The 26,377-nt window shown below is 52.4% G+C and overlaps 1 protein-coding gene across 1 annotated transcript; it reads left to right on the top strand.

Annotated features, from left to right (window-relative positions):
• Positions 1–144: 144 nt before the first annotated feature.
• On the top strand, positions 145–25,937 carry LOC119973501 (lectin-like). Its single transcript, XM_038811737.1, has 6 exons — positions 145–206; positions 283–364; positions 5,919–6,079; positions 16,783–16,923; positions 17,006–17,114; positions 25,736–25,937. Exons 2-6 carry the CDS (start codon positions 310–312, stop codon positions 25,807–25,809), a joined length of 540 nt encoding a protein of 179 aa, XP_038667665.1. The 5' UTR covers positions 145–206; positions 283–309; the 3' UTR covers positions 25,810–25,937.
• The last annotated feature ends 440 nt before the right edge of the window (positions 25,938–26,377 follow it).

Raw genomic sequence — 26,377 nt, 5'->3', positions numbered from 1 at the left:
TCTCAGGTGTAGCACAGTAAATATTTGAATATCTTCCAGCATCTCCTGTTGGCTCTCAGCCACTAATTGTCAACGATTCTTTTGACATCATTAATGGTCCAACCAATTGGATTTGATTTCAATGATTCCATTGGTCTTCAGTCTGCCCTATATATTCACAGTCGCACTTGAAACCTCATCACATCAGACAACTGGGAAAGAGTGAGGTAAGAATGGGAGCTGAAAATTCCCACCTTTCATTGGAAACCTTAGTGTTAATGTTGAAACTTTTTTATATTTCAGATTTGAAGAAAGGAATTCACCACAAACATGATGCTGTTTGGAGTCTTGCTGTTGGCTGCATTATTCACCAGGGATGTGGCAGGTAAACTGAAATGAAAACAGAAAATGTTGGAAATAAACACATCAGGTCTGGCAGCATCTGTGGAGAGAGAAACAGAGTGGACATTTTGAGTCCGTCTGACTTCTTCAGAGCTGAAGCGAGGTAGAAATGTGATGGCTTTGATACTGTTGAAGAGTGAGGGTGGAGTAGATGGAGCAAAACAGAAGATCAGGTGTAGGCAGGAGTTCAGGAGAAATTTCACAAAGATGCCATGGACATGAGACAAAGGGAGTGGTAATGAGAGTATTAAAGACTAAAGGAGGTGTTAATAGTGGTATAAAGGTCAGAATGTGTTAATAGCCAAACAAGGGTCAGCAGTCTCTGACAGTAAAACACAGGAACAAGTTATGGACTGGGTCTGTAAGTAGAATGGGGAAGGAAATGAAATATTTCAAAACGGCGAAGAAAGATCATGGTCTGAAGTTGGTGAGCTCAAATGTTAAATCCAGAAGTGCTCAATCGGAAATGAGGTGCTGTTCCTCCAGTTTGTGTTGGGCTTCACTGGAACATTACAGGAGGTCGAGGGCAGAAATGTGAGCCAGAGACCAAAATTGTGAATGAAAATGGTCAGGTTCATGTTTCTGAATTGAGCAACGGTGAACCGCAAGGATCACCCAGTCTGTGATTAGACTCCCCAAAGTAGAGCGACCACATTGTGAGCAGTGAATGCAGCGACTAACTTGAAGCAGATGCAAGTGAATTGTGACTTCACCTGGAAGTGGCGTCTCTGGCCTTGGTTAGCGAGGAGGGAGCAGGTAAAGTGGCAGGTGGTTCACATCCTGCAATTGCATAGCAAGGTGCCGTGGAAACGGATGAGGTGTTGGGTTGAAAGAGGAGCGGAAGAGGGTGTCACAGAGCGAATGGTCCTTGTGGAATGTTGGCAGGAGAGGTGAGGGGAAAACGTGTTTGATGGTGGCATCATGCAGGAGTTGATGGAAATGGCACAGGATGGTGCTTTCAGTGCGGAGGCTGCTGGGGTGAAAGGTGAGAACATGGAGAAGCCTATCATGGTTATGGGAGGGAGGAGAAAGGGTGAGGGAAGAAACACGGTAGATGGTCGGACACATTGAGGACCCTGTCAGTGATGGCCGATGTCATGGCAACAGTTCTCAATGAAAAGACCAAGGCCAGAAGAAGGGGCCCAGGTAGCTGGAGAGTGGTGGAGACGGGTGAAAGCATCCAATGAACAAGGGGGAGGATTTCTGCCCAAAGAGGTGAGCACGGAGATGAAGATGACAGAAGAAGAGTTCAGCTTCGTGTCGAGCCCAAAATTCATTGAGGCGAGGACAGAAAGTGATAAAGCTGAATCCTTTGCTGAGCACAAAACATTTAGCATCAGAGTGGAGAGTTGAGGGGCGACCCGATAGAGGTCTACAAAATTATGAGGGGCAGAGACAGAGTGGATAGTCAGAGGCTTTTCCCCAGTGTAGAGGGGTCAATTACTAACGGGCATAGGTTTAAGGTGCGAGGGGCAAGGTTTAGAGGAGATGTACGAGGCAAGATTTTTACACAGAGGGTAGTGGGTGCCTGGAACCCGCTGCCGGAGGAGGTGGTGGAAGCAGGGACGACAGTGACATTTAAGGGCATCTTGACAAATACATGAATAGGATGGGAATAGAGGGATACGGACCCAGGAAGTGCAGAAGATTTTAGTTTAGACGGGCAGCATGGTCGGCATGGGCTTGGAGGGCCAAAGGGCCTGTTGCTGTGCTGTACTTTTCTTTGTTCTTTGTTCTTGCACAGTGAATACACGTCAGAGCTGGCATTAGAAGAAGGGATGTGGTTAGAGAGAAGGGAAGAGCTGGAAGGATCCAGGTGGGAATTGATCTGGTAAAGTTGTTGGAAAATTGCATTCCTTGAAACATGGAAGATAGAGAACTAGTTTCTTGTCAAGGTGTCAGATGAGATGATGAATGAGGTGGAAATGGGGACAAGAACAGCTTTTGGAATAGGGTGAGTGGGAGTTGCTGGAGAGATGCAGGTAAACTGATTCAATTAGCTCGAGAATTCAATGACTGCTAACAAAAATAAAGATTAAATTGGCAACACAAGGTGTGTCTCTGGATAATAGAACATGGGAATTTGGGAACTATCAGACTGTCCCAGATGACTACACCTGTAGGAAGTGTCTCTTGCCTGAGACACAGCAGCTCAGAGTCATTGAGCTGAAGTGTGAGTTTGAGAGCCTCCAACACCAGGGAGGAGGGGAAATACCCACATGGCTTTCTCCAGATCACAATCACCTCATAGTAAAGCACATTGTAGGAAGAGGACTGTGTGTCTGTCTGTCAGGAGGCAAGAGGAGGGAGAGAAGGAGGCCCCATGGAGACTGATTCTCATTCTTGCTGTTGTGAGGAGAAGGATAAAGGCTGCTGGATTCACTGAAGGGGAAACCAGATAAACACATGGGGCAGATGGGAATGAAGTGATGTGGTGGTCGGGTTAGAGGAAGTAAACAGAGTGGGAGGAGACTCCTGAGGGACAGAAACACAGGCATTGGCCAATTTTGAGCAAACATCCTCTTCCTGTTCTGTAAATTCTCTCTTCCATGGGGCGCGATCTTCTGGCCTCGTTACACTCGCGCTCAAACGTAGTGAGGCCGGTGAATAGTGGGAGAGGCCAAAAATGGGAACCGCGTCTGGCACCAAACAGTTTGCGATGCAGCCGGCCGGCTCCCCCAGGCAGAATCGGAATCTCGCTGTATCATGGCGTGAAACCAATTATCACCACTAAAGCCCCATTTCTATACAATTAACAAGAGTCACCACTTATCCAACGGCCTCCCATCATTCAGCGGCTTCCCAAGCAAGTGGTTGCGTTGGTACCGCTTAGTACTCGTGCTGAACCTGGCAGCAGGGCTTTTGTGGGGAGCTGAGCTGGGGAAAAGCCAACTTTGCTCACAGGAAAAGAGCCCAGGGGTGCGGGGCTTGTCGCCCCTGTGCTCGGCGGGAGATGGAGATCATCGGCTGGGGTGGGAGGACCCTCTGCAGAGGTTGTCCGCCGTGGGAAGGTGGTAGTGAGGTGCTGGGGGGGGCAACTGGGCGTGCAATCGCTCATGGCACCACCATGCCAACCCCTGGATCCCAACGCCATTCCGGGGACAACCCTTCTCCTTGCCCGCCTGCCCCACTGATCACCCATAACCCCTAACGACTGCTGAGAAAGTGACAGCGGCATCATAATGGTTGTACAAAAGGTTGTTTAATTTGCTGTACGATACCCCATTCCCGATAGTGCTGCCCCCAAGCCCCAGCCTCCAGCCCCCAACTCCCCTCCCAGTCCCCAGCCCCCCCCCCCCCCCCCCCCCCCACCCACCCACTGAGCCTCTGGAACAGAGTTACCCGGAGTGGATGAAGATGATAGAGAGTGGTCAGGACATTCAGAGGGAGTTGTCAGCGTCAGTCCGGCAGATCCATAGCCATTTGGAGGAGTCCCAGTGTCTACGGGTGCACAAGAGGGCGCCCAGAATGCGTGGCACCGGTGCCCTTAATGGTCCTTAATGAGCCTAGCCCTCCTAGCTTTACCGCTACATCTTGGTGTTTCCCCAGGATGCACATCTGAGTTGGAGGCAGCCAGCTGATTACCTCATCCCGTGGTTTTCGTTGCCCCTGGCGGGCGTCCTCTGGGGGCTCGGAGGCAGGAGGACCCCGGTTCACTTGTCGGTGGCACATGCACAGCCATGCTGCCCGGTCCCGTGTGCTGGCTCTGAGGCACAGCTTCATCAGACGGGTTTGGGTTGCCACCCAGCGCCCCCTCCTCCCGGTCAGTTCCAATGGGGCCCTGGGTTCACCTTGGGATGGAGGGGCAGCTGATTCGAGCCTCAGCTGCTTCTGCATCACCTGACTCTGCCAGCCCTGGCGGTTCCCCATTATCCGCACCATAGTGTCAATGCCCTCAGTGACTGGGACATTCTCTGCAGTGCCTCAGCCATGTCCATCTGCGACTGAGATAAGGTTCGAGCACCTTGGCCATGCCCATCATGTCCCGCAGAACCTCATCAGGGTTAGCCTGGTACTGGGTGACATCCCGCAGCGAGGTAGCCATCCTGCTGACACCCTCAACCTAGGCCGTCACTGATTTCACTCATGGCACCGACGTCGTGCACCAGGCTTTCCACTGCAATCGCCACCCTTGCAGTGTTGGCCTCGATGCCACTCTTTGCTAGCGCCCTCTCCTGCACCCGTAGACTCTGGGACTCCAAGTGGCTATGGATTTGCCGGACTGACGCTGACAACTTCCTCTCAATGTCCTGACCACTCTCTCTCATCTTCATCCACTCCGGGTAACTCTGTTCCAGAGGCTCAGCCCTCCGACTGCTATCTCGCCTGGGGTTTCCTGCCTCCACCAGATGTGCATCATTTGCAGTGTGGTGCTCACCAGATTGTGTCCCAGAAGCCTGACCACTAACATGTCACAACAAGGTGTGTGTATCTGTGCTGGTGGAGAGTGGGGATGACAGCTGTGCCGTGACTATAATAGTTGCGTCCTTGGTGCTCTCCTCTGACGTGTTCACCTCAGGGTCAGGAGAGCGAGCCAGCCGGGATTTGCCGGCGCTGTCGGATGGAGGACCTGCGGGAGAATGGATATGTGGTCAGTGGGAGGGATGGGTCAGTCACTAAGGCAATCACTACTCATGTTTGACAGGTCCTCTGCGTGGGGCCTGATGGTTCCCCACCTTTGCGACGTCTGCCAGCCCTGTCCTCGGCCAGCCCAGTCACCCCCAGGGCCCGCTCCTCGAAGGAGGTGAAGATTCTCAGGTCCGGTACCCCACTGCCATTCTAGGCCCTTTCCTGCTGTTTATGGGAGAGCTTTTTCTGAGGAGACAGAGGGCATTGTTAGTCACACACGTTTCATAGTTGTGAGGAGGGGTTGTGTGAAGGGAGGATTGGGGTGGAGGGAGGGTTGAAGGGGATGGAGGCAGGGTTGGGGGTTGCCTGGGAGATGCTCCCTTGGGGGGTTGGGGGAGTGGGACATTGGTGTCGACTCACTCCTGCTGCCCAGTGTAGGTCATTGACCTTCTTCCGACATTGGAGGGCAGTCCTGGTCACATCCTTCATGGCCTCCACCACGTCCAGGAACGTCCCCAGGTCAGCATCCCTGAATCTTGGGGCCGGTCTCCTCAGCACCACTGTTGTGAGCTGGTTGGTGTTGGCTGGGCAAGTGCAGCTTAAGTGCTGCTCGACCTTGTTAGCGGGGAACTGGAGAGCGCGGTGCCGGGGAATCAGCAGTCAAGCCGGCATTCAGGGCGAGAAGCCCGTGAGGCCTCATTAAGTGGGCCAATTAACGTTGCATAGCATTGCCGGCCTCGATGGGCCGAGTGCCGGGAAATACCCGGCAGTTCCAGCTCGCTGCAGCATTTGGAAATTTTTCCTGAAGGTCGCCCCTATGGTGTGTTAGTGGAGGGTTAATGCAGTAAGGTGAAAAATCCCACTCACTGGTCAGGTCTCATCTACCATGTGCTCATCAATTTCTAGCCCCATGAATGAGAAATGAAATGTGAATGTTGTGATTACTACAATTTTGTTTTAATTTGCAGCTCAACCTCCTCTGGCTGTTGAATTGCAGCAACAGGCAGAGATGGAGCAGGACCTTGGGAAACGTGGTCTCTCGGGGAAAGGACTTTGTGGTGATGACGTATATTATTTTGGCCATTGCTACAAATTTGTTTCGGATCAAAAGACTTGGGCAGATGCTGAGGTAAGACCCTGAAATCTTTGTAAGTTATTCAAATATTTGCTCCTTAATGTTTCTAAACCTGACCAAACACAGGAGGAAAGAATCTTCTTGTTTGTATCTGGACAGTTTGGATTGACTCAGTGCTCCATCACCTGGGTAATATGATCTACATTGGATTCTCCATTAACACTGAGGGTAATGAACTGTGACATTGTACACTGCAGACAATGAAGCTCATTGGTTCATCCATGGACAGTGATGTGAGTGTTAGAACTGGTCTGAGTGTCTCTGTATTGGAAGAAAATCCAATCAGCACAGCTCCCTGACCCTGATCACCATCCAGTGCAACTTGCTGTAAAATACAAGATGTGGAAGTTTAGTGGGGACAGGATTGGGATTCTGATCTTCAGATCAGAGGAAACAAGGTCCATGGAAATATGATGGGCAGGATTCTCCGTTCCCCGATGCCTATTTCATATTCGGCGAACGGGTGGAGAATCCCTTTTTACGATGGAATCAGGGCGACGCCTGTTTTCACAAACTCCGTCCCCTCCAAAAGAGCATCATGAAGGAGCGCACCGCACGCCGTTCGGACGGCCTCAGGACATCACCTGAAGCCCTGCTCGACGCTCCGCCCCTGATGGGCCGAGTTCCCAACTGTGCAGGGGACGTGTGGTGTCAGCGATCAGTGACCCGGCACGACGGCTACGGATTGTGTCCAATGCCGCCACAGTCGGGCTGGAGCCTTGCAGCTGGCCGGGGTGGGGGGGGGGGGGGGTTTCGGCTAGGGCCGAGGGGACTGGTGCGGGTGAACCAGGGGGTGGTGAGGGGGCTGTCCAGGGGGGCACTATCTGGATTGTCGGGTCCATGCACGGCCGACGCCATGTTGTACGGCGCGACCGCTGTAGGTCATTGCCGTGCAAATGCGCAACCACGGACCTGGAAATCCTGCGGCCGTTTTTGTCGTGGAGACCGGCCGTTTTATGTGGCGCACTGCCAGCCCCTCACTGGTCGGAGGATCGGTACTGGGGCGCCGCCAGTTGTTTTGACGTAAAACACCACGGATCCTCCGGACACAGCCTGGAAATTGGATAAACCTATAACAGGGGTGTAACATAAAACATAGAACAGAAAAGAAAGCTGTTCCCCCCCCCCTCACCCCACCCCCCTCCCTCCCCACCCTCCCTCCCCCCCCTTCACATTCACCTGCAACCAACTCCCGAAAATGCATCATAAACAAACCCCAAGAATTGTAGAACCCCCTCCTTCACCCCCCTCCCCTCAACTTAAACTTCACCTTCTCCAGGGTCAGAAACTCCAGCAGGTAGAAGATAGAAAGAGTTTTTTCAATATATTAAAGGTAAGGGAGAGGCAAAAATGAACATTGGACCACTGGAAAATGTGGCTGGAGAAGTAATAATAGGAAACAAAGAAATGGCAGACAAACTGAATAGTTACTTTGCATCAGTCTTCATGATGGAAGACACCAGTGGGATGCCAGAGCTCCAGGAGAATCAGGGTCACAGGTGAGTATAGTGGCCATCACCAAGGAGAAGGTTCCGGGGAAACTGAAAGGTCTGAAGGTGGATAAATCACCTGGACCGGATGGACTACAACCCAAGGTTCTAAAAGAGATAGCTGAGGAGATTGTGGAGGCATTGGTGATGATCTTTCAGGAATCACTGGAGGCAGGGAGGGTCCCAGAGGACTGGAGAGAGGCTAATGTAACACCGCTGTTTAAGAAGGGAGAGAGGCAGAAGATGGGAAATTATAGGCCGGTTAGCCTGACTTCGGTCATTGGCAAGATTTTAGAGCCCATTATTAAAGATGAGATCGCGGAGTACTTGGAAGTGCAGGATAAAATAGGACTGAGTCAGCACGCTTCGTCATGGGGAGGTCATATCTGACAGATCTGTTAGAGTTCTTTGAGGAGGTAACAAGGAAGTTAGACAAAGGAGAACCAGTGGACGTGATTTATTTAGATTTCCTGAAGGCCTTTGACAAGGTGCCGCATACGAAACTGTTAAATAAGTTAAGAGCCCATGGTGTTAAGGGTAATATCCTGGCATGGACAGAGAGTGGGGATAAAGTGTTTTTTTCAAAATGGCAGCCGGTGACTAGTGGTGTGCCTCAGGGGCCTGTGCTAGGACCACAACTTTTCACAATATACATTAATGATCTGGAAGCAAGAACTGAATGCACTGTTGCTAAGTATGCAGATGATACAACGATCTGCAGAGGGACAGGTAGTATTGAGGAAGCAGTTGGGCTGCAGAAGGACTTGGACAGGCTCGGAGAGTGGGCAAAGAAGTGGCAGGTAGAATACAATGTCGGAAAGTGTGAGGTTATGCACTTTGGAAGGAGGAAGGGAGGCATGGACTATTTTCTAAATGGGGAAATGCTTAGGAAATCAGAATCACAAAGGAACTTGAGAGTCCTTGTTCAAGATTCTCTTCAGGTTAACGTGCAGGTTCAGTCAGCAGTTCGGAAGGCAAATACAATGTTAGCATTCATGTCGAGAAGGCTAGAATACAAGAATACTTCTGAGGCTGTATAAGGCTCTGGTCAGATCCCATTTGGAGAATTGTGAGCAGTTTTGGGCCCCGTATCTAAGGAAGGATGTGCTGGCTTTGGAAAGGGTCCAGAGGAGGTTCACAAGAATGATCCCTGGAATGATCCCTGTCGTATGAGGAACGGTTGAGCACTCTGGGTCTGTACTCATTGGAGTTTAGAAGGGTGAGGGGAGATCTTATTGAAACTTACAGGATTCTGCAAGGCCTGGATAGAGTGGACATGGAGAGGATGTTTCCACTTGTCGGAAAAACTAGAAGCAGAGGACACAATCTCAAACTAAAGGGACGATACTTTAAAACAGAGATGTGGAGGAATTTCTTCAGCCAGAGGGTGGTAAATCTGTGGAAGGCTGCAGAAGGCTGTGGAGGCCAAATCACTGAGTGTCTTTATGACAGCTAGATAGGTTCTTGATTAATAAGGAGATCAGGGGTTATGGGGAGAAGGCAGGAGAATGGGGATGAGAAAATATCAGCCATGATTGAACGGTGGAGCATACCTGATGGGCCGAGTGGCCTAATTCTGCTCCTGTGTCTTATGGTCTTAATCCCCATCTTGTCCCATCTTCAAAACCTTGCTTCCATTCTCCCGGCTCCAGCTGATGATTCCCCCTAATCGGCATCCCCCCGACCTGGTCCCCAGATTAAAATGTTGGTTAAACTGCCTCGAGATCTTAAAAGTGGCCACCACCACCGGACTCACCGAGTACTTACCCGGTGCCATCGGGAGGGCGCTGTTACCAGCGCTCACAGCCCCGAACCCCGACACGAGCACTGCTCCATATTAACCCAGTGGGTCTTCCCCTCCTTAGTCCAGCCCCGCACCTTCTCCACATCCATCACCCAATAATAGTATAATAGGTTTGGGAGGCCTAGACGCCCTGCCTGTTGCCCTCTCTGCAAGACCACCCTCCTAACCCTGGCCAGCCCCCACCCCCCCACCAAATAAAGAAGGAGATCGATTTGTCTACCCCCCTGAAGAAGGATTTCAGCAGAAAGACCAGCAGGCACTGAAATTGGAACAAGAATCGCGGGAACACATTTATTTTAACTGTCTGCACCCGCCCACCAATGGCAGAGGGAAGTTGTCCTACCTTGCCAAATCGGCCTTCACCCTCCCCACCAAACTGGTAAAATTATACCTTTGGTGCCCACCCCAGCCTGAGTCACATGTGCCCCAAGGCCCAAGGTACTGAAATGGGTTGCCGCCAGACAAGATGGCAGCCCGTATCCCACCCATACTCCCATTAGGGAGACCATGAAATACTCGCCTTGGTACAATTTATACCCCGAGAATGTCCCAAATCTTTGGAGCAGACCCATTATACTCCACACAGATGTGCTCGGCTTTGAGATGTACAATAACAGAGCATGGGCTTATCGGGATACCCAATGCTGCACACCCCTCACTATTCCCCTTCCACAACCCTGAGCTCCTTAGTACGATGGCCAAAGCTCTATTGCCAGTGCAAACAGCAGAGGGGACATAGGACACCACTGCCTCGCATCCCGGTGCAGGGCAAAGTACCCAAATTCATATTATTCCTGCGCACACTCGCCATCGGATCTTTGTACAACAGCCGTACCCACGCCACGAACCTCGGTCCGATTCCAAATCTTTTCAATACCGCCATCAAATATCCCCACTCTACCCCATCAAATGCCTTCTGTGGGTGCAATATCACCACCAACTCCATCTCCGTTCCCTCCGCCAGAGACAGGATCACATTTAACAACCTCCTCATGTTCAAAAACAGCTGCCTTCCCGTCACAAACCCCGTCTAATCCTCTCCTTATCACCTTCGGGAGACACCCCTCCAGCCTTGCCACCAGAACGTTTGCCAATATCTTGGCATCTGCATTCAATAGGGATAAGGGCCTATGAGACCCACACTCCACTGTGTCTTTATCCTTCTTTAACAGCAGGGAAATCGAAGCCTGCCCCAATGCCTGTGACAGGACTTTCCTACTTATTGCCTCCTCAAACATCCCCACCATCAGCGGCGCCAACCTATCCTTGAATTTCTTGTAGTACTCCACTGGGAACCCATCAGGTCCCGCCGCCTTCCCTGGCTGCATTCTCCCAATCGCCTTCTTCACTTCCTGCTCCCCCACCAACCCCTCCAGCCCTGCCCTATCCTCTTCATCCAACCTCGGGTACTCCAACCCGTCCAGGAACTCCCTCATCTCTCGCTCCTCTCCCGGTGGCTCCGACCTATATAAATCCTTATAGAACTCTTCAAATACTTTATTGATCTGCTCCGAGACCACCACCCACTTCCCCATCTTATCCACACCTGAACTATCTCTCTCGCCACAGCCTCCCTCTGGAGCTGGAGCTGCCTTTTCATAGACTGCCCCCTTACCCTTCTCAACTGGCACACCGCTTTCCCTGTGGGCAACTGGTTGAACGTCGCCTGAAGCTCTGTCCTCCTAGTCAAGCTGGTTGTGTTTGGGTTCCCCGCATACCTCCTATAAACCTCCAGCATCTCCTCTATCAATATCTGGTGCTCCTCCCTCTCCTCCTTGTCCACCTTAGCCCTGTACGAAATCACCTCCCCCCTCACTACTGCCTTTAGAGTCTCCCAAACTACCGACTGTGAAATTTCCCTGTGTAGTTAAACCGCACATATTCCTCAATCACATTCCCAATCTTATCACAAAAGCTCCAATCCCCCAGTGACCCCACATCCATTCCCCACCCCAGCCTCAGAGCCATCCCCTTCTCCAGAACCACATCCACCCAATGCGGCACATGGTCTGAAATCAATGTCGCTGAATATCCGACCCTTTGACCCCGGCCAATAACGCCTTCCCCACCATGAAGAAGTCTATCCTCGAGTACACTTTATGTGCCGGGGAGAAATACTCCCATTCGCACGGGTGCTGGAACCTTCCCTCCTCCATGAGCCCAGCCAGCGCCTTCGTCCCTCCCGCTCCCCAGACTGGGCCAGCGAGCGCAGCTGTGACCCACCCACCTTTGGCTCTTGGCACCATATTCCAATCCCCCCCATTATTAACTCATAGGTATCCAAATCAGGGATGGCACATAGAACCCTCTTCACAAACCCTCACATCGTCCCAGTTGGGGCCATTATACTCGCCAGCGCCACCAAGCTCCCCTCTAACGCCCCGTCACAACCTGCCCCCCTGGGGGATCTGCCACCTCCTTCTCCATCTGAAATCTCACCCTCTTGCCCACCAATAGCGCCAACCCCGTAGCCCTGCTCTCAAACCCCGAATGGAAAACCTGACTTACCCAACCCTTCCTAAGCCTCATCTGATCTTTTACCCTCCCGCCGCTGTCAGCCCTCTCCCGCCGGCGTGGATCAAACCACCTACCTTACCGGCGGGAGCAGCCGGCGCGGGCAGGGCTCCGGGATCCTGGTGGGGGGGGGGGGGGGGGGGCGCTGGGCAATTTGGCCCCGGGGGATGTCCCCACGGTCGTCTGGCCTGCGATCGGGGCTCACCGATCTGCAGGCGAGCCTGTGCCGTAGTGGCACTCTTTTACTTCTGCCTTCTCCATGGCGGAGGCGGAAGTGACCCCCTCCCCTGTGCATGCGCGGCGATGACGTCAGCAGCCGCTAGCGCTCCGGCGCATGCCCGGGACTTACGCCGGCCCGCAAAGTCCTTTCGGCCCCGGTTGGCGTGGCGCCAAAGGCCGTCCACGCCAGCCGGCAGAACGCCAACCACTCTGGCGCGGGCCTAGCCCCTCAATGTGAGGGCTTGGCCCCTAAAGGTGCGGAGACTACCGCACCTTTGGGGCGGCCCGACGCCGGAGTGGTTCATGCCACTCCATCACGCCAGAACCCCCCGCCCCGCCGGGTAGGGTAGAATCCCGGCCCACGTCCCAGAAAATCACCATAACCCCCAAGCCCAATATTCTCGTACCCACTTTTTCTAACACTGTTGGGGAGGTTTTAAACTAATGTGGCAGGGGGATGGGAACCAGATTACGAAGTTAGAGGTCAGTAAAGAGGCAGTAACTAAAGCCAGTAAGGTACTAGATAATAAACTCAATGTCACTAAGGGAAAGAGTAGACAGGGAAGAGATGATGAACGCAAATGGACAGATGGTCTGAGGTGCATTTGTTTTAATGCGATAACTGTAGCAGGTAAGGCAGATAAACTTAGAGCTTGGATTAGTACCTGGGAATATGATGTTAGTGGTATTACTGAGACTTGGATGAGGGAAGGGCAAGACTGGCAACTAAATATCCCAGGTATAGATGCTTCAGGAGGGATAGAGAGGGAGGTAAAAGGGGTAGAGGAGTTGCATTACTGGTCAGAGATGATATCACAGCTGTGATTAAGGAGGGCACGATGGAGGATTCGAGCACTGAGGCAATATGGGTAGAGCTAAGAAATAGGAGGAGTGCAGTAACATTGTTGGGACTTTACTCCAGGCCTCCCAAAAGCGAGCGTGAAGTAGAGGTACAAATATGTAGACAGATTATAGAAAAGTGTAGGAGCAATAGGGTGGTCGTGATGGGAGATTTTAACTTCCCCAACATTGAATGGGACTCTTGTAGTTTTGGAGGCGTATATGGAGCAGAATGTGTAAGGAGCATCCAGGAGAGTTTTTTAGAGCAGTATGTAAATAGTCCAACTCGGGAAGGGGCCATACTGGACCTGGTATTGGGGAATGATCCCGGCCAGGTGTTGAAGTTTCAGTCAGTGAATACTTTGGGAATAGCGATCACAATTCCGTAAGTTTTAGAATACTCATAGACAAAGATGAGAGTGGTCCTAAAGGAAGCGTGCTGAATTGGGGAAAGGCCAAGTATAACAAAATTCGGCAGGAGCTAGGGAATGTGGATTGGAAGCAGCTGTTTAAGGGTAAATCCACATTTGGTATGTGGGAGGCTTTGAAAGAGAGGTTGATTAGAGTGCGGGACAGACATATCCCTGTGAAAATGAGGGATAGAAATGGCAAGATTAGGGAACCATGGATGACGGGTGGAATTGTGAGACTAGCTAAGATGAAAAAGGAAGCATACATAAGATCAAGGCGACTTAAAACTGATGAAGCTTTGGAGGAATATCGGGAAAGTAGGACAAATCTCAAACGCACAATAAAGAGGGCTAAAAGGGGTCCTGAAATATCTTTGGTTAACAAGGTTAAGGAAAATCCCAAAGCCTTTTTTTCGTATATAAGGAGCAAGAGGGTAACTAGAGAAAGGATTGGCCCACTCAAAGACAAAGGAGGGAATTTATGCATGGAGTCAGAGGAAATGGGTGAGATTCTTAATGAGTACTTTGCATCGGTATTCACCAAGGAGAGGGACAGGATGGATGTAGAGGCTGGGGATGGATGTTTAAATACTCTAGGTCAAGGCGGCATAAGGAAGGGGGAAGTTTTGGGTATTCTTGAAGTCATTAAGGTGGACAAGTCCCCAGGTCCGGATGGGATCTATCCCAGGTTACTGAGGGAAGCGAGGGACGAAATAGCTGGGGCCTTAACAGATATCTTTGCAGCATCCATGAGGCGGGCACGATAGCATCATTTAAGATGCATCTAGAAGATATATGAACGGACGGGGAACCGAGGGAAGTAGATCCTTGGAAAATAGGTGACAGGTTTAGATAAAGGATCTGGATCGGCGCCGGCTGGGAAGGCCGAAGGTCCTGTTCCTGTGCTGTAATTTTCTTTGTTCTTTGTTCACTGTAGCCCATAACAGAGGGTGCACTACCTTTCCCCATCAACCAACCCAAAATCCAAACCCTCAACTGATCCCCCACAAATACAAACCAAACATACATCCTGAAACAAGAGACAAGGCTGTACACAACATTTCACTCCCCTCCCTTCAGCCCGAAGCCAACCCCTAGTCCTATATGAAATGAATGGGAAAATGCTGGAAAATCTCAGCAAGTCTGGCAGCATCTGTAGGCAGAGAAAAGACCTAACGTTTCGAGTTGGATGATTCTTTGTCAAAGCTAACAGACAGAGAGAGTGGGAAATATTTATCCTGTGGAGTGAGAATGAAAGGTGAGTCATCGCCACAGAAACCCAGGGAAACCGGGTGCTAATGGCCATAGATACCAAGGAGAAAGAGCGTCAATGAGAGTCCCCAGAGAGGACTGCCATTAACCTTTCACATCTTTTGTCATCTCTGGGGACTGCCATTAACACTCTTTCCCCTTGGTATCTACCGCCCCAGTGGGTGACTTCCCAGAAATGAGAGCTTTATATCGACATGCCAGAAAAGGCGATGCAATTTATGAGGGACAATGGACTGGGAGGAGTGTGGGGACATTGAACTTTGGAGGAGTTTTGTGTGTTATTTAATGTGTTTGGTGGTGGGTTCTTCGGGGCAGGTTCCCACTGGGAGCAATGATGGTGAGTGTGCCTTTTATTACTCTTTAGGGATTGATGGTTGGGTTTGTCGAGCGGGAGGGGAATTGGAGAGAGAAATAATGGTTGGAGGCCGTGGGTTGGGGTCATAATGCTCTCTGGGCGGGCTAGTTAATGGGAGTGAAGTGGGGGGTTGCCAAGAGGAAGGCGTGGGGGGGGGCTGTAGTTGTTTTTTTGCTTGAAGGTGGGGGGAGAGGGAGTGGGGGGAGTCAGGGGGAGGGTTGCTGACATGGCTGTGGTTGGTGTGGCGCAGTTGGGAAGAGATCAATGACAGTGGACAGGCCTGGAGGGTCAGGTCACACAGGCCGTGTCTGGCTCAAAAACGGGTATGGTTGATTGGTAGGGACAGGGGGCAGGGAGTCCCTGACCAGGCTCATGTGGAACGTAAGGGGGTCGAAAGGGGCGGTTAAACGGTCACATGTGTTCACGCATTTGAGGAGTTTGAAGGCTGATTTGAGACGCACCTGAAGTTGGGGGACCAGACGAGGTTGAGAAAGGGATGGGTGGGGCAGATGTTTCATTCGGGACTGGATATGAAGACGAGGTGGGTGGCAGTGTTGGTTAATACGCGGGTTGCGTTCGAGGTGGGGAGTATTGTGGCAGAAATAGGGGAGGTATGTGATGGTTAGTGGATAGTTGGAGAGGATGCCGGTGGTTCTGGCAACGTCTATGCCCCCAATTGGGAGGATGTGGAGGGGTTGATTATGGGGGGGGGGGATTAATCCGGACACAGATCCGAGATTGGACCGGTTGAGTCCTGAGTCGTCAAGTGTGTCAGCAATGGCGAAGGAGCTGAAGGCGTTTATGGAGTGCATGGGGTGGGGGGTGGGGTGGGGGGGGGGGGGGGTGGGGGGGGGGGGGGGTGGGGGGGGGGGGGGGGGGGACCTCTGCAGCTTTGGGAGGCCGAGGGTGAAGGAGTTTCATACTTCTCTCATGTGCACTGGATTGATTTTTGTCGTGTTGGATAAGACGTTGCTGGCGGGGTTGGCTGACTCGGAGTATTCGGCGATTGTGGTTTCGGGTGGTGCTGTCGGCCCGAAGGTTGTGGGACTGGCAGCAGCACCTGAGGCTGCAGGATGCCTCGGTGTTGTGGGGGGAGTTGGGGGAGTTAAGGGAATTAAAATTGGGAATGTAAGAAGTGAGGAGGGACTGGCATCAGGGGAGCAGTGTGGAGTGGTGGTGGTTGGTTGTTTCCTGGATTGTTCAGTTGTTCTCTGATTTGTATATATGCGAATGCCTTGAATAAGAATATTTCAAAAAAAGCGTCATCCAGACTCAAAATGTTAGCTCCTTTCTCTCTCCACAGATGCTGTCAGGCCTGCTGCGATGTTCCTGTATTTCCTGTTTTTATTCTCAGATGCTGTGTCATATCCGACCTTCGGGCAGCTTCGTGGTTTTCTGACAGCCTGACAATTTGTATAATTTTTTCAGCCAGTGTTTCAGATCTGAAGCTGTGGTACTTAGAGTGGATGATGAGAAACTGTTTAAAACACCGAGTCTGGGCAGCCCCCAGCCCTGAACCCCAGCTCTTAGACCTCCCTAGCACCCACAACCCCAACACCGAGTCCCCCCGCCTCTGTATCGAGCACGAGGCCCTGGGGTTTAGCACTATTTGCACCCTCTGTTGGGCCCCCAGTCAGCCCATGTCAGGAGCTGATGGACATATAGCAGGAGGTGACCCTTTTATTGTTCACATTCTGCTAAAGAATAACATTCAACATTAAACATTTCAGAGTAACAAAATGAAATATTTTCAATGTAAAACGGTAAGAAGAATAAACCTGTTTTTTTTCAAGCTGCATTGCCAGTCTCTGGGACCAAAGAGCCACCTGGCCTCCATACACTGGAAGAAACAGAATGAATTCATTGAAAACATGATAACTGAAGCCAAGGGAGAGCTTGTCTATACTTGGATTGGTTTAAGTGACATCTACAAGGTAACATTTCTTGAGCTGCTGCATCACATTATTTATGGTGAGCAAATTATACGTTTCTAAATAATATTTGACATTTCCACAGAAGGGAACTTTCCTTTGGTCTGATGGATCTTTAAAAGATTTTACATCATGGGGAACGAATCAACCTGATGATTACAAATCAATGGAAGACTGTGTGCATATTGACCTGCGTAAGTTGATGTTACTAAATGTAATGGTGCCTTGTGGGAAAATAATTCCGGGCAAATAGGTCAGTGGATGAGATTCTGAGGGGACTCCATGTGGTTAAGTTTTAGACTTTGACAGATCTCTACTTCCTGCCCCTCTGACAGTCACCTTCCAGGTAAAACTGTTTCCTGGGGGAAAGTACATGGGTCACATGCTGTGGATAAAGGAACATTCACTGAGAGTGACACTAAAGTTTCTCCTTCTGCTCAGTTGTGCGTCTCTGTGGGTTCTGCAGTGATGGGGTTAGACCAAGAGCTTTGTAACTGCTGCACATTTACTGAGCTGATCCTGAAAGTTCACTTGTGTTTTTAAAAATCGTGAAAGGCATCATGGCTGATGAGGGAGAGAGAGAAGGTAGGACCGGGAGAGGAGCGACTGTGGTCTGCCGGCCCAGACACTGGCTGTGCTGGTTGGGATGGGTGGGACTCTGCCAGGGGTGGGGGAGGGGGTGCGTAATGGGGGAACATGCCGAGTGGCCGGGGTGATCCCCCACAGGACTGGGGCGGTGCCCAGGAACAGATCGCTATTGCCGCAGCCTGCAAAGCAGCCATTTTGCTGCACACCACACTAACCACCCACCTTGGCCTCTAATTCTGCAAAGTGACACCAGCCGTATGAGTGCCCCCATCCCCCACTACCGCAACCTCTGCCACCCCCCCCCCCCCCAAACCTGGCCACCACCCACCTAACAGGGAATCTGGCAGGCCATCGAGGGCAACACCCAGTGCTAAATGAATATTTTTCGTCTGTATTCACACAGGAAAAAGACAATGTTGTTGAGGAGAACACTGAGATACAGGCTACTAGACTAGAAGGGCTTGAGGTTCATAAAGAGGAGGTGTTAGCAATTCTCGAAAGTGTGAAAATAGATAAGTCCCCTGGGCCGGATGGGATTTATCCTAGGATTCTCTGGGAAGCTAGGGAGGAGATTGCTGAGCCTTTGGCTTTGATCTTTAAGTCATCTTTGTCTACAGGAATAGTGCCAGAAGACTGGAGGATAGCAAATGTTGTCACCTTGTTCAAGAAGGGGAGTAGAGACAACCCCGGTAACTATAGACCAGTGAGCCTTACTTCTGTTGTGGTAAAAGTCTTGGACAGGTTTATAAGAGATAGGATGTATAATCATCTGGAAAGGAATATTTGATTAGAGATAGTCAACATGGTTTTGTGAAGGGTAGGTCGTGCCTCACAAACCTCCATTGAGTTCTTCGAGAAGGTGACCAAACAGGTGGATGAGGGTAAAGCAGTTGATGTGGTGTATATGGATTTCAGTAAAGCGTTTGATAAGGTTCCCCATGGTAGGGTATTGCAGAAAATACAGAAGCATGGGATTCAGGGTGATTTAGCAGTTTGGATCAGAAATTGGCTAGCTGATAGAAGACAAAGGGTGATGGTTGATGGGAAATGTTCAGACTGGTGTCCAGTTACTAGTGGTGTACCACAAGGACCTGTTTTGGGGCCGCAGCTGTTTGTCATTTTTATAAATGACCTGGAGGAGGGCGTAGGAGGATGGGTGAGTAAATTTGGAGATGACACTAAAGTCGGTGGAGTTGTGGACAGTGCAGAAGGATGTTACAAGTTACAGAGGGACATAGATAAGCTGCAGAGCTGGACTGACAGGTGGAAAATGCAGTTTAATGCAGAATTGTGTGAGGTGATTCATTTTGGAAGGAATAACAGGAAGACAGAGTACTGGGCTAATGGTAAGATTCTTGGTAGTGTGGACGAGCAGAGAGATCTTGGTGCCCATGTCCATAGATCCCTGAAAGTTGCCACCCAGGTTGAGAGGGTTGTTAAGAAGGCGTACGGTGTGTTAGCTTTTATTGGTAGAGGAATTGAGTTTCGGAGCCATGAGGTCATGTTGCAGTTGTACAAAACTCTGGTGTGGCCGCATTTGGAGTATTGTGTGCAGTTGTGGTCGCCACATTATAGGAAGGATGTGGAAGCATTGGAAAGGGTACAGAGGAGATTTACCAGGATGTTGCATGGTATGGAGGGAAGATCTTACGAGGAAAGGCTGAAAGACTTGAGGCTGTTTTCGTTAGAGAGAAGAAGGTTGAGAGGTGACTTAATTGAGGCATACAAGATGATCAGAGGATTAGATAGGGTGGAAATTGAGAGCCTTTTTCCTCGGCTAGTGATGTCCAGTACGAGGGACACAGCTTTAAATTGAGGGGAGATAGATATGGGACAGATGTCAGAGGTAGATTCTTTACTCAGAGAGTAGTAAGGGCGTGGAATGCCCTGCCTGCAACAGTAGTGGACTCGCCAACACTAAATTCATTCAAATGGTCATTGGATAGGCATATGGACGATAAGGGAATAGTGTAGAGGGACTTTAGAGGGGTTTCACAGGACGGAGCAACATCAAGGGCCGAAGGGCCTGTACTGCGCTGTAATGTTCTATGTTCTACAGTGCCAACTAGGACCACCATTGGACCAGGTTGGGCAGGAGGGTACGCACTATGCTAAAATGTTGGCTTTTCATCCCCTGTAGACAATGAATATTGGAATTCAACCAGTAATGGGGGCCCTGCTGCTGGTTGCCACAGTTCAGGGGGAGGTCCTGCGGCTGTATGAGCTGGAGCTGCTCAAGGAGGATGAAGCTGCAGCAGCGGAGTGTTCAGTAGCGGAGTGTGCCACAGAGGAACAGGAGGCAGCTGCCCAGGATGGAGAGCCGGCCCCCCAACAGGTGGAGCAGGTACCAAGGAGGAACCGCAAGAGGCCTTGTGTATACCGGCAGCGCCTGTCATTCGAGGACCTACTGCACCGGGCATGACATCAAATATTCCGGCTGAGCAGGGAGACAGTGCGACATATCTGCCAGATGATGGCACACCTGGCACTGTGGGGGAATGGGGGAGGACACCACTCCTGGTGGCCGTCGAGGTGAAGGCCTGAACCTTTACACCAAAGGGTCCTTCCAGGTGCCAAGGGGGACCTGTCCGGGATCTCACAGGCCTTAGTGCACAGGTCCATCTGTGCCACCACAATGACCCTGTATGCCCAGGCAGCTCAATATATCCATTTCAATGTGGACCAAGCCTACCAGGATGCCCGGGCAGTGGGGTTCGCCGCTATTGCCTGGATACCCCGGGTCCAGGGGGTGATCGATAGGATGCATGTCCCCCTACGTGCACCTACAGAGGACAGGCCGCACTACACAAACTGAAAGGGGGTCTGTTCAATGAACGTACAGCTGGTCTGTGACCATCAGCTGTGTGTCATACACGTCTGTGCCCAATACCCGGGCAGTATGCACGACACCTTCAACTTGGCACATTCAGCGATTCCTGACATGTTCGAGGGGCAAACCCCCCCCCACCCCCCAGCTGGGGGTTGGCTCCTGGGTGACGGATTTATCATCTGCGGTGGTAGCTGATGACGCCTATCCGGAGGCCACTGACTGACGCGGATACCTCCCTGTGCTCCATGGCCATGAGTATGTAGACCCATGGTCGAGACCAGAGCGGGCCTCCAGGACCGGCAGCGCCAGATGGCGGGGAACCTCAGGGGATGGCTTTGTTTGCACCCCTGTCCCATGGAGTATCGGGCACCCCCAGGGGGAGATGGTGATGGAGCCCGCGCTGGTGACTCAGGCAGGGGAGGTACTGGAACACCGCAGCACCTCGAATTGCCCCCTTGTCCTGTCCCGGGTGCATCTGGTGGCCAGTGACTGCGCCATCTCTCACTGGGACTGGGCCACCTCCCTCTGCACCACGTTGGCCAGCGCCTGGCAATGCCGCCGACGTTCCCAGCTATGGCCTGCTGTGATTGGGCCATGCTCAGGGCCATCTCTACAATTTCCAGGTGGCTCTGGCACAGGGATGCCTGTGAGGCAGAAACCCTGTCCTGGGCCACGGCCCCTGCCTGCACGGAATGCTCCAAGCCTTGGGCATGTTGATCCATAGCCAAAACCCCCGCCCTCAAGGCCTCCACCATGGATGCCATATGTGCGGTGTTAGCCTGGGTGGCACACATGGCGGGCACCACCTCCTGCTCCGGCATGTTGTTGGACTCCTCCAACTGCACCTACAGGTGCTGGATGCTCGTCGACAGCCCCTCGTGTAGTCCCTGGCTCTGCGAATGCATCTCCACAATCGATGGGACTGTCCATTCCAGAAGCCTGAAACCCGTCTGGAGGGCAGCTAGTCCCTGGGGTCAGCCTGCCCTCCGACCAACTGGCCCCTCGGGTGTTCCTACCTCCACCTGCTGTGGCGCCCCAAGTGCCTCTTCACTAAAGTGCCCAACCAAGGTGAGTGTCTCTGGGATGGTGGAGGGTGTTGGAGACAGCTGTGACGGGAAGTCAGTGTCACCCTCCGACTCGAGCTCCGGGGTGTCCCGTGTCTGGGGCGGAGGGGGGAAACAGAAAACAACAGTGTTAGACAGTCTGACATTTGCAGCCCAGGGAGCGGGCAACTGTTGGCCTCAGTGGCCAGGGCACCCGGCCATGGCGGCCGGTATGGGTGCCGGCATGTGGTGCAGGGTGGGGTTCAGCCGCCCTCTGGGCCGGGTGGGGGGCAGCATAGGGTTATGGGTGTGTGGGACGGAGGTTAGTGCCAGGGCACAATGCTGCCGACTCACCCTGGATGCCCTGAGGAAGTTATGTTGTTTTTGTTGGCACTGCAGGCCGGTCTGGAAGAAGTTGCCCATGGTGCTGACCATCTCTGCCACCTGTGCCCAGGCATGGCGAATGGCGGAGGCGGACAGCCTCCTCCCCAGGCCTGGGTACAGGCTCATCCTCCTCTCCTCCCCGGCGTCCAGGGGTTGTCTCCAACTTTGCAGCAGCAAACCTTGGTGCCGCTCTCCTCACTGCCATCTTGTCTGGGATGGTGTGGGTGGGGAGTGAAGTGTGTCTATGTGGCTGCAGCTTGTCAGCCTCCTGAGTGTCAATCGTGAAACCAGCGAATCCCGCACCGTTTCTCATTGGAATCGATTATGCTCGGTCCAGGTGCCAGTTTCTGATGCAACCGGCCTGCTCCCTTGGGCGAATTCACAACCAATTATCATCAGTTAAACCCCATTTCCATACAATCAATGAGAGCCACCCGTCATCAAATGGCCTCCTGTTATTCAGCGGCCTCCCCAGCAAGTCCTCACGCTGCCGAGGATTTGTATTCCTTTGTAAAAGCCCCAATGGAAGGACTTCTGTGGGGAGCTGAGGAGGTGAGTAGTCGTCTCTGCTCACAGGCAAAGAGCCCGCAGGTGCTGAGCTTGTCACCCTAGTGCTCGGTGGGGACGGGGACCCTCAGCTGGGGGTGGGGGGACCCAACGCTGGGTTGGGCTGCCATTGGGAGCGTGGGTGGGAGTAGGGGGGGGCGCTAGGGTGGGCAACCGGAGGGGCAACCACTTGCTGCACTTCCATGCAAATCCCGGGATCATGTATACCCATTCCCATACCCATGCCCCTGCCAGTCTGCCCCTGGACTGCCCATAACCCCCACCGGCTGCGAAGGCATCTGAGGTGTAGCTGAAAACTATTGCCAATCGGGAATTGGCAATCGTGGTTAAGTGAGCACTTTGCACAACCCAAGTGAATCCCCGTGGGCCATGTAGCCTGTGGGAGTTATTGTCTGGTATCCCATGACACATGGATACTGTACCTGAACACTACAGGAGGCAACACCACACACGCAGCAGCCTACATCCGAACACCCAGAGGATGGAGCACAGCTACAACAAAATGTCCACGGTCGCGGGTGGGTGAGTGCCATGGGGAGGGGGCCAGCACCCGGTCCTGGTGGTGTTGTGAGCGGGTGTCCGGAGTACAGGATCTGGAGCCCGCTGTGGCCCAGGGTAGGTGGGGAGGGCGTTCTGAGTGGGGTGGTGGGGGAGAAATCAATGGAGGAATGGAGGGTCCTGGGGTGGGAGCCATTGCTGCTTGTCAGTCCTCTCCCTCTCCCAATGCCTTACAGATATTGAACGCTATGGCAGGGATGTTGAACGCAGAGGTTGCCCCAGTGGTGCTGGTGCTACGCGGTGCGGCCAGACACCAGAGAAGGCGGCAGCAGCAGCATCTGCAGATGTTCGAAGCGGCGGTCCACGTGCCAGACCCAGCCCCACACACTGAAGACCCGCTTGTCTATCAGGCCAGGGAGGGACCCAGAGGGGAAGTCTCCTGACGGCCCAGGGTGTACAGGCGCCATTGGGCATTCAAACAAATGACTGACAGCGCGTTCCGCAGGAGGCTCCACCTCAACAAGGAGACGGTACGACACCTGTGCCATATACACGCGGACTTGGCACCAGGTGGAAGAGGAGGACACCCGCTCCCAGTGGCCATCAATGTCGCTGCAGCCCGAAACCTTTATATCTCAGGATCATTCCAGGGCTCGAGAACGGACCTGTGTGGTATCTCACAGGTCACAGCCCACAAGTGCAGACAGCAGGTCAGGAATGTCCTGTATGCCCAGGCGGAAGACTGCATCGTTTTTGACATGGACCAGGCCCAACAGGATGCCCGGAGAGCAGGTTTCTCCACCATCGCCGGGTTTGCCGCAGGTCCGGGGGTAATAGATGTCACGCATGTCGCAATGCACTCACCGGGCCATCTGGGGGTGTCCTATGTTTACCGAAAGGGGTTCCACTCCCTCACCGTACAGCTCGTGTGCGACCACCAATTGCAGATAATACATGCGTGTGCCCGCTTCCCGGGGTGTGTGCACGACAACTACATCCTGGGGCAATTGGTCATCCCTGCCCTCTTCGAGGAGCACCCCAGGATGGCCGACTGACTCTTCAGGGTAAGGGGTATGCGCCAAGGACCTGGCTAATGACGCCAGTGCTGAGACCGGAGACTGAAGCGGAGACCTGGTACGAGGCCCATGTGGCCACCTGGTGGGTCATTAAGCGGCACATCGGACTCCTCAAGATGTAGTTCCGATGGCTCGACCGCTCCCATGGTGCCCTGCAGTACACCCCCCGGGAGGGTCACCGCGTTGTGTCTTCCACAACCTCGCAAAGCAGCGGGTCACGAGCTGGTGGTAGGTGACGAAGAACATGTGACCACCTTGGAGGAGGAGGATATTAAGGGGAGGTGGAAGAGGATGAGGATGAGGATAATGAGGAGGTGCCAGACCAGCAGGGGCTGGAGGACGAGGCCAGGGAGGAACCGGCGGCCCAGCCAGAACCAGCAGGACAGGCGACGGCAGTGAGGGTCCGGCAAGCCCAGAGGGCCAGGGAGGCCCTCGTACTGGCCCGATTCACCAAGGACATGGCCTGATCCGGCATCGCAACCTTAACCCCCCCCCCCCCACCCTCCCAGGGTATGTGTCACATCTCACCAGGCTGCTGGGACTGTGTTGGCATTGTCCGCGGGTCACTGTCGAGGGCAGGGGGGTGATGATAACCCGCAGACAGCTGGGCACTGATTCTCCTCAATCTCTACCATAGTCTGACCCCAGCCTGTCTGCTGAGTACTCGCTCACATCCATCACCTGCACGCGGCAGTGCATTGCGGAAAAAGTGACAGAGGCTTCCGACTGGTTGTGCACAAGGGTGTTTATTATTGAATATATGCCCTCACTCCGCACCCACCCCTCACCCCTTACCTACCCCATCCCCTCCCCGGGTGCCCTCCGTGATTCTCGATGTGCTTTTCTTTTGTAGATCCACCAGTGCATCTAGTTATATCCCCAGGGTGCACATCAGAGGTGGAGGCAGCCAGCTGTCTATCTCGTCCCAGGCAGCACTGGCTGTCTTGTGGTTCATCCTCCGGGACCCTCACGGGAACAGGACATCCCTCCTGGCTTCCACCACATCCAGGAGCCTCCCCAGGTCAGCATCCCGAACCATGGGGCAGTCTCCTGGGCACCATGCTGTGAGCTGGCTGGTGTTGGTGAGCAAGTGCAGCTTAAGTGCTGCTCGACCTTGTTAGCAGGGCGGCTGGTGAGGGCGCGGGTCCCGGCGAATCAGCTGGCGAGGCGGCATTGGGGTGGAATCCTGTGAGGCCATCGTTAAGGGGACAAATTAAAGTGAATAGAGTTGCCGGCGCGCTGGGCCCGAGCACGGAATCTCACAGCAATTCCACTCGCTACAGCACTGGAAATCTTTCCGGAAAATCAAGCCCTTAGACTCAGGAATGGAGAATCCCACCCAGCATCTTCACCCAGGAACTGTCCAAAGCCACACTGAATATCGCCAGGTTTCAGATTTTACAGACTGTGGTAGTCACCACTGTTGCACATATCACATATGAGAGATAATACGGTAAGGCTCCTGTACTACAGGTACAGGGGTAGATCCCTGCCTGCTGGCTCCGCCCAGTAGGCGGAGTATAAATGTGTGTGCTCACCGAGCTGCAGCCATTTTGGCAGCAGCTGTGGGAGGCTACACATCTCTGCGTAATAAAGCCTCAATTACACTCTACTCTCGTCTCGTCGTAATTGATAGTGTATCACAGACTCACATACTGACTGGAAACGGGATCACAACAGGAAAATTCTCCGGTTATTTACAAAGTTACTCATGGATTAAGAGATAGTTGAAAAGAAAAGATCATTGACACTCTCAAAACAGAAAGAATGAACTAATTAGAACAATTGCTGCTCACTTCACTGAATTCAATCTTTCTTTCTTTCTCCAGGTGGTGCTTGGAATGATCGGTCCTGCAATCAGACATTGGCTTTCATTTGCTCCTACAAGCTGCCCTGCTGCTAGGTGAATCTGCTGATGCTCCGTGATCCTGTCCGGGAGTGGATTCAATGATTTGATTTGTTTGTAGACACAATCACTGCCTCTGTGACTGCTTCGTCTCTGAATCAATAATAAATAGAATTGCATCATGAGGGTGTGTTTGATGTGTGGAGTCTAGTTTATAGCAGCCTTCCTGTCCCACCTGTGGCTTCTACCCACCTCTTCACTCAGTACTAAATGGGGAAGCAGGAAACACGACTTGGATGATTTTTTAACTTATTTGTGTGATGGAACTTTGCTGACAAGGTCATATGGATCCCTCTGTGAGAAGGTGGTTGTGAGCAGCTTTCTTGAACTGTTTCAGTCCCCCAGGCGAGAGGTGTGTGAGTTATCGGATTGTGATCAGTGACAGTGAAGGAATCATAGCGTTTCCAGTGCAGAAGGAGGCCATTCGGCCCATCGAGTCTGCACTGCCCATACAAAGAGCAAACTGCTGAAGACCACGTATCTAACCTATCCCATAACAACAACGAGGCCGAAGGGCCTGTTCTGTGCTGTACTGTTCTATGTTCTATGTTTAACCCAGTAACCC

Source organism: Scyliorhinus canicula, chromosome 11, assembly GCF_902713615.1.
Source record: "Scyliorhinus canicula chromosome 11, sScyCan1.1, whole genome shotgun sequence".
In the NCBI taxonomy this organism is placed as follows: domain Eukaryota; kingdom Metazoa; phylum Chordata; class Chondrichthyes; order Carcharhiniformes; family Scyliorhinidae; genus Scyliorhinus; species Scyliorhinus canicula.
The sequence above is the reverse complement of the archived record's forward strand: the minus strand, read 5'-3'. Positions and strand labels throughout refer to the sequence as shown.

Bases quoted from the DNA above. Each gene is read 5' to 3' on its own strand.
- LOC119973501 (XM_038811737.1), top strand. From the start codon at position 310: ATGATGCTGTTTGGAGTCTTGCTGTTGGCTGCATTATTCACCAGGGAT. The intron at 365-5,918 runs GTAAACTGAAAT...TTTAATTTGCAG, and splicing joins ATTCACCAGGGATGTGGCAG to CTCAACCTCCTCTGGCTGTT. The intron at 6,080-16,782 runs GTAAGACCCTGA...TTTTTTTTCAAG, and splicing joins AGACTTGGGCAGATGCTGAG to CTGCATTGCCAGTCTCTGGG.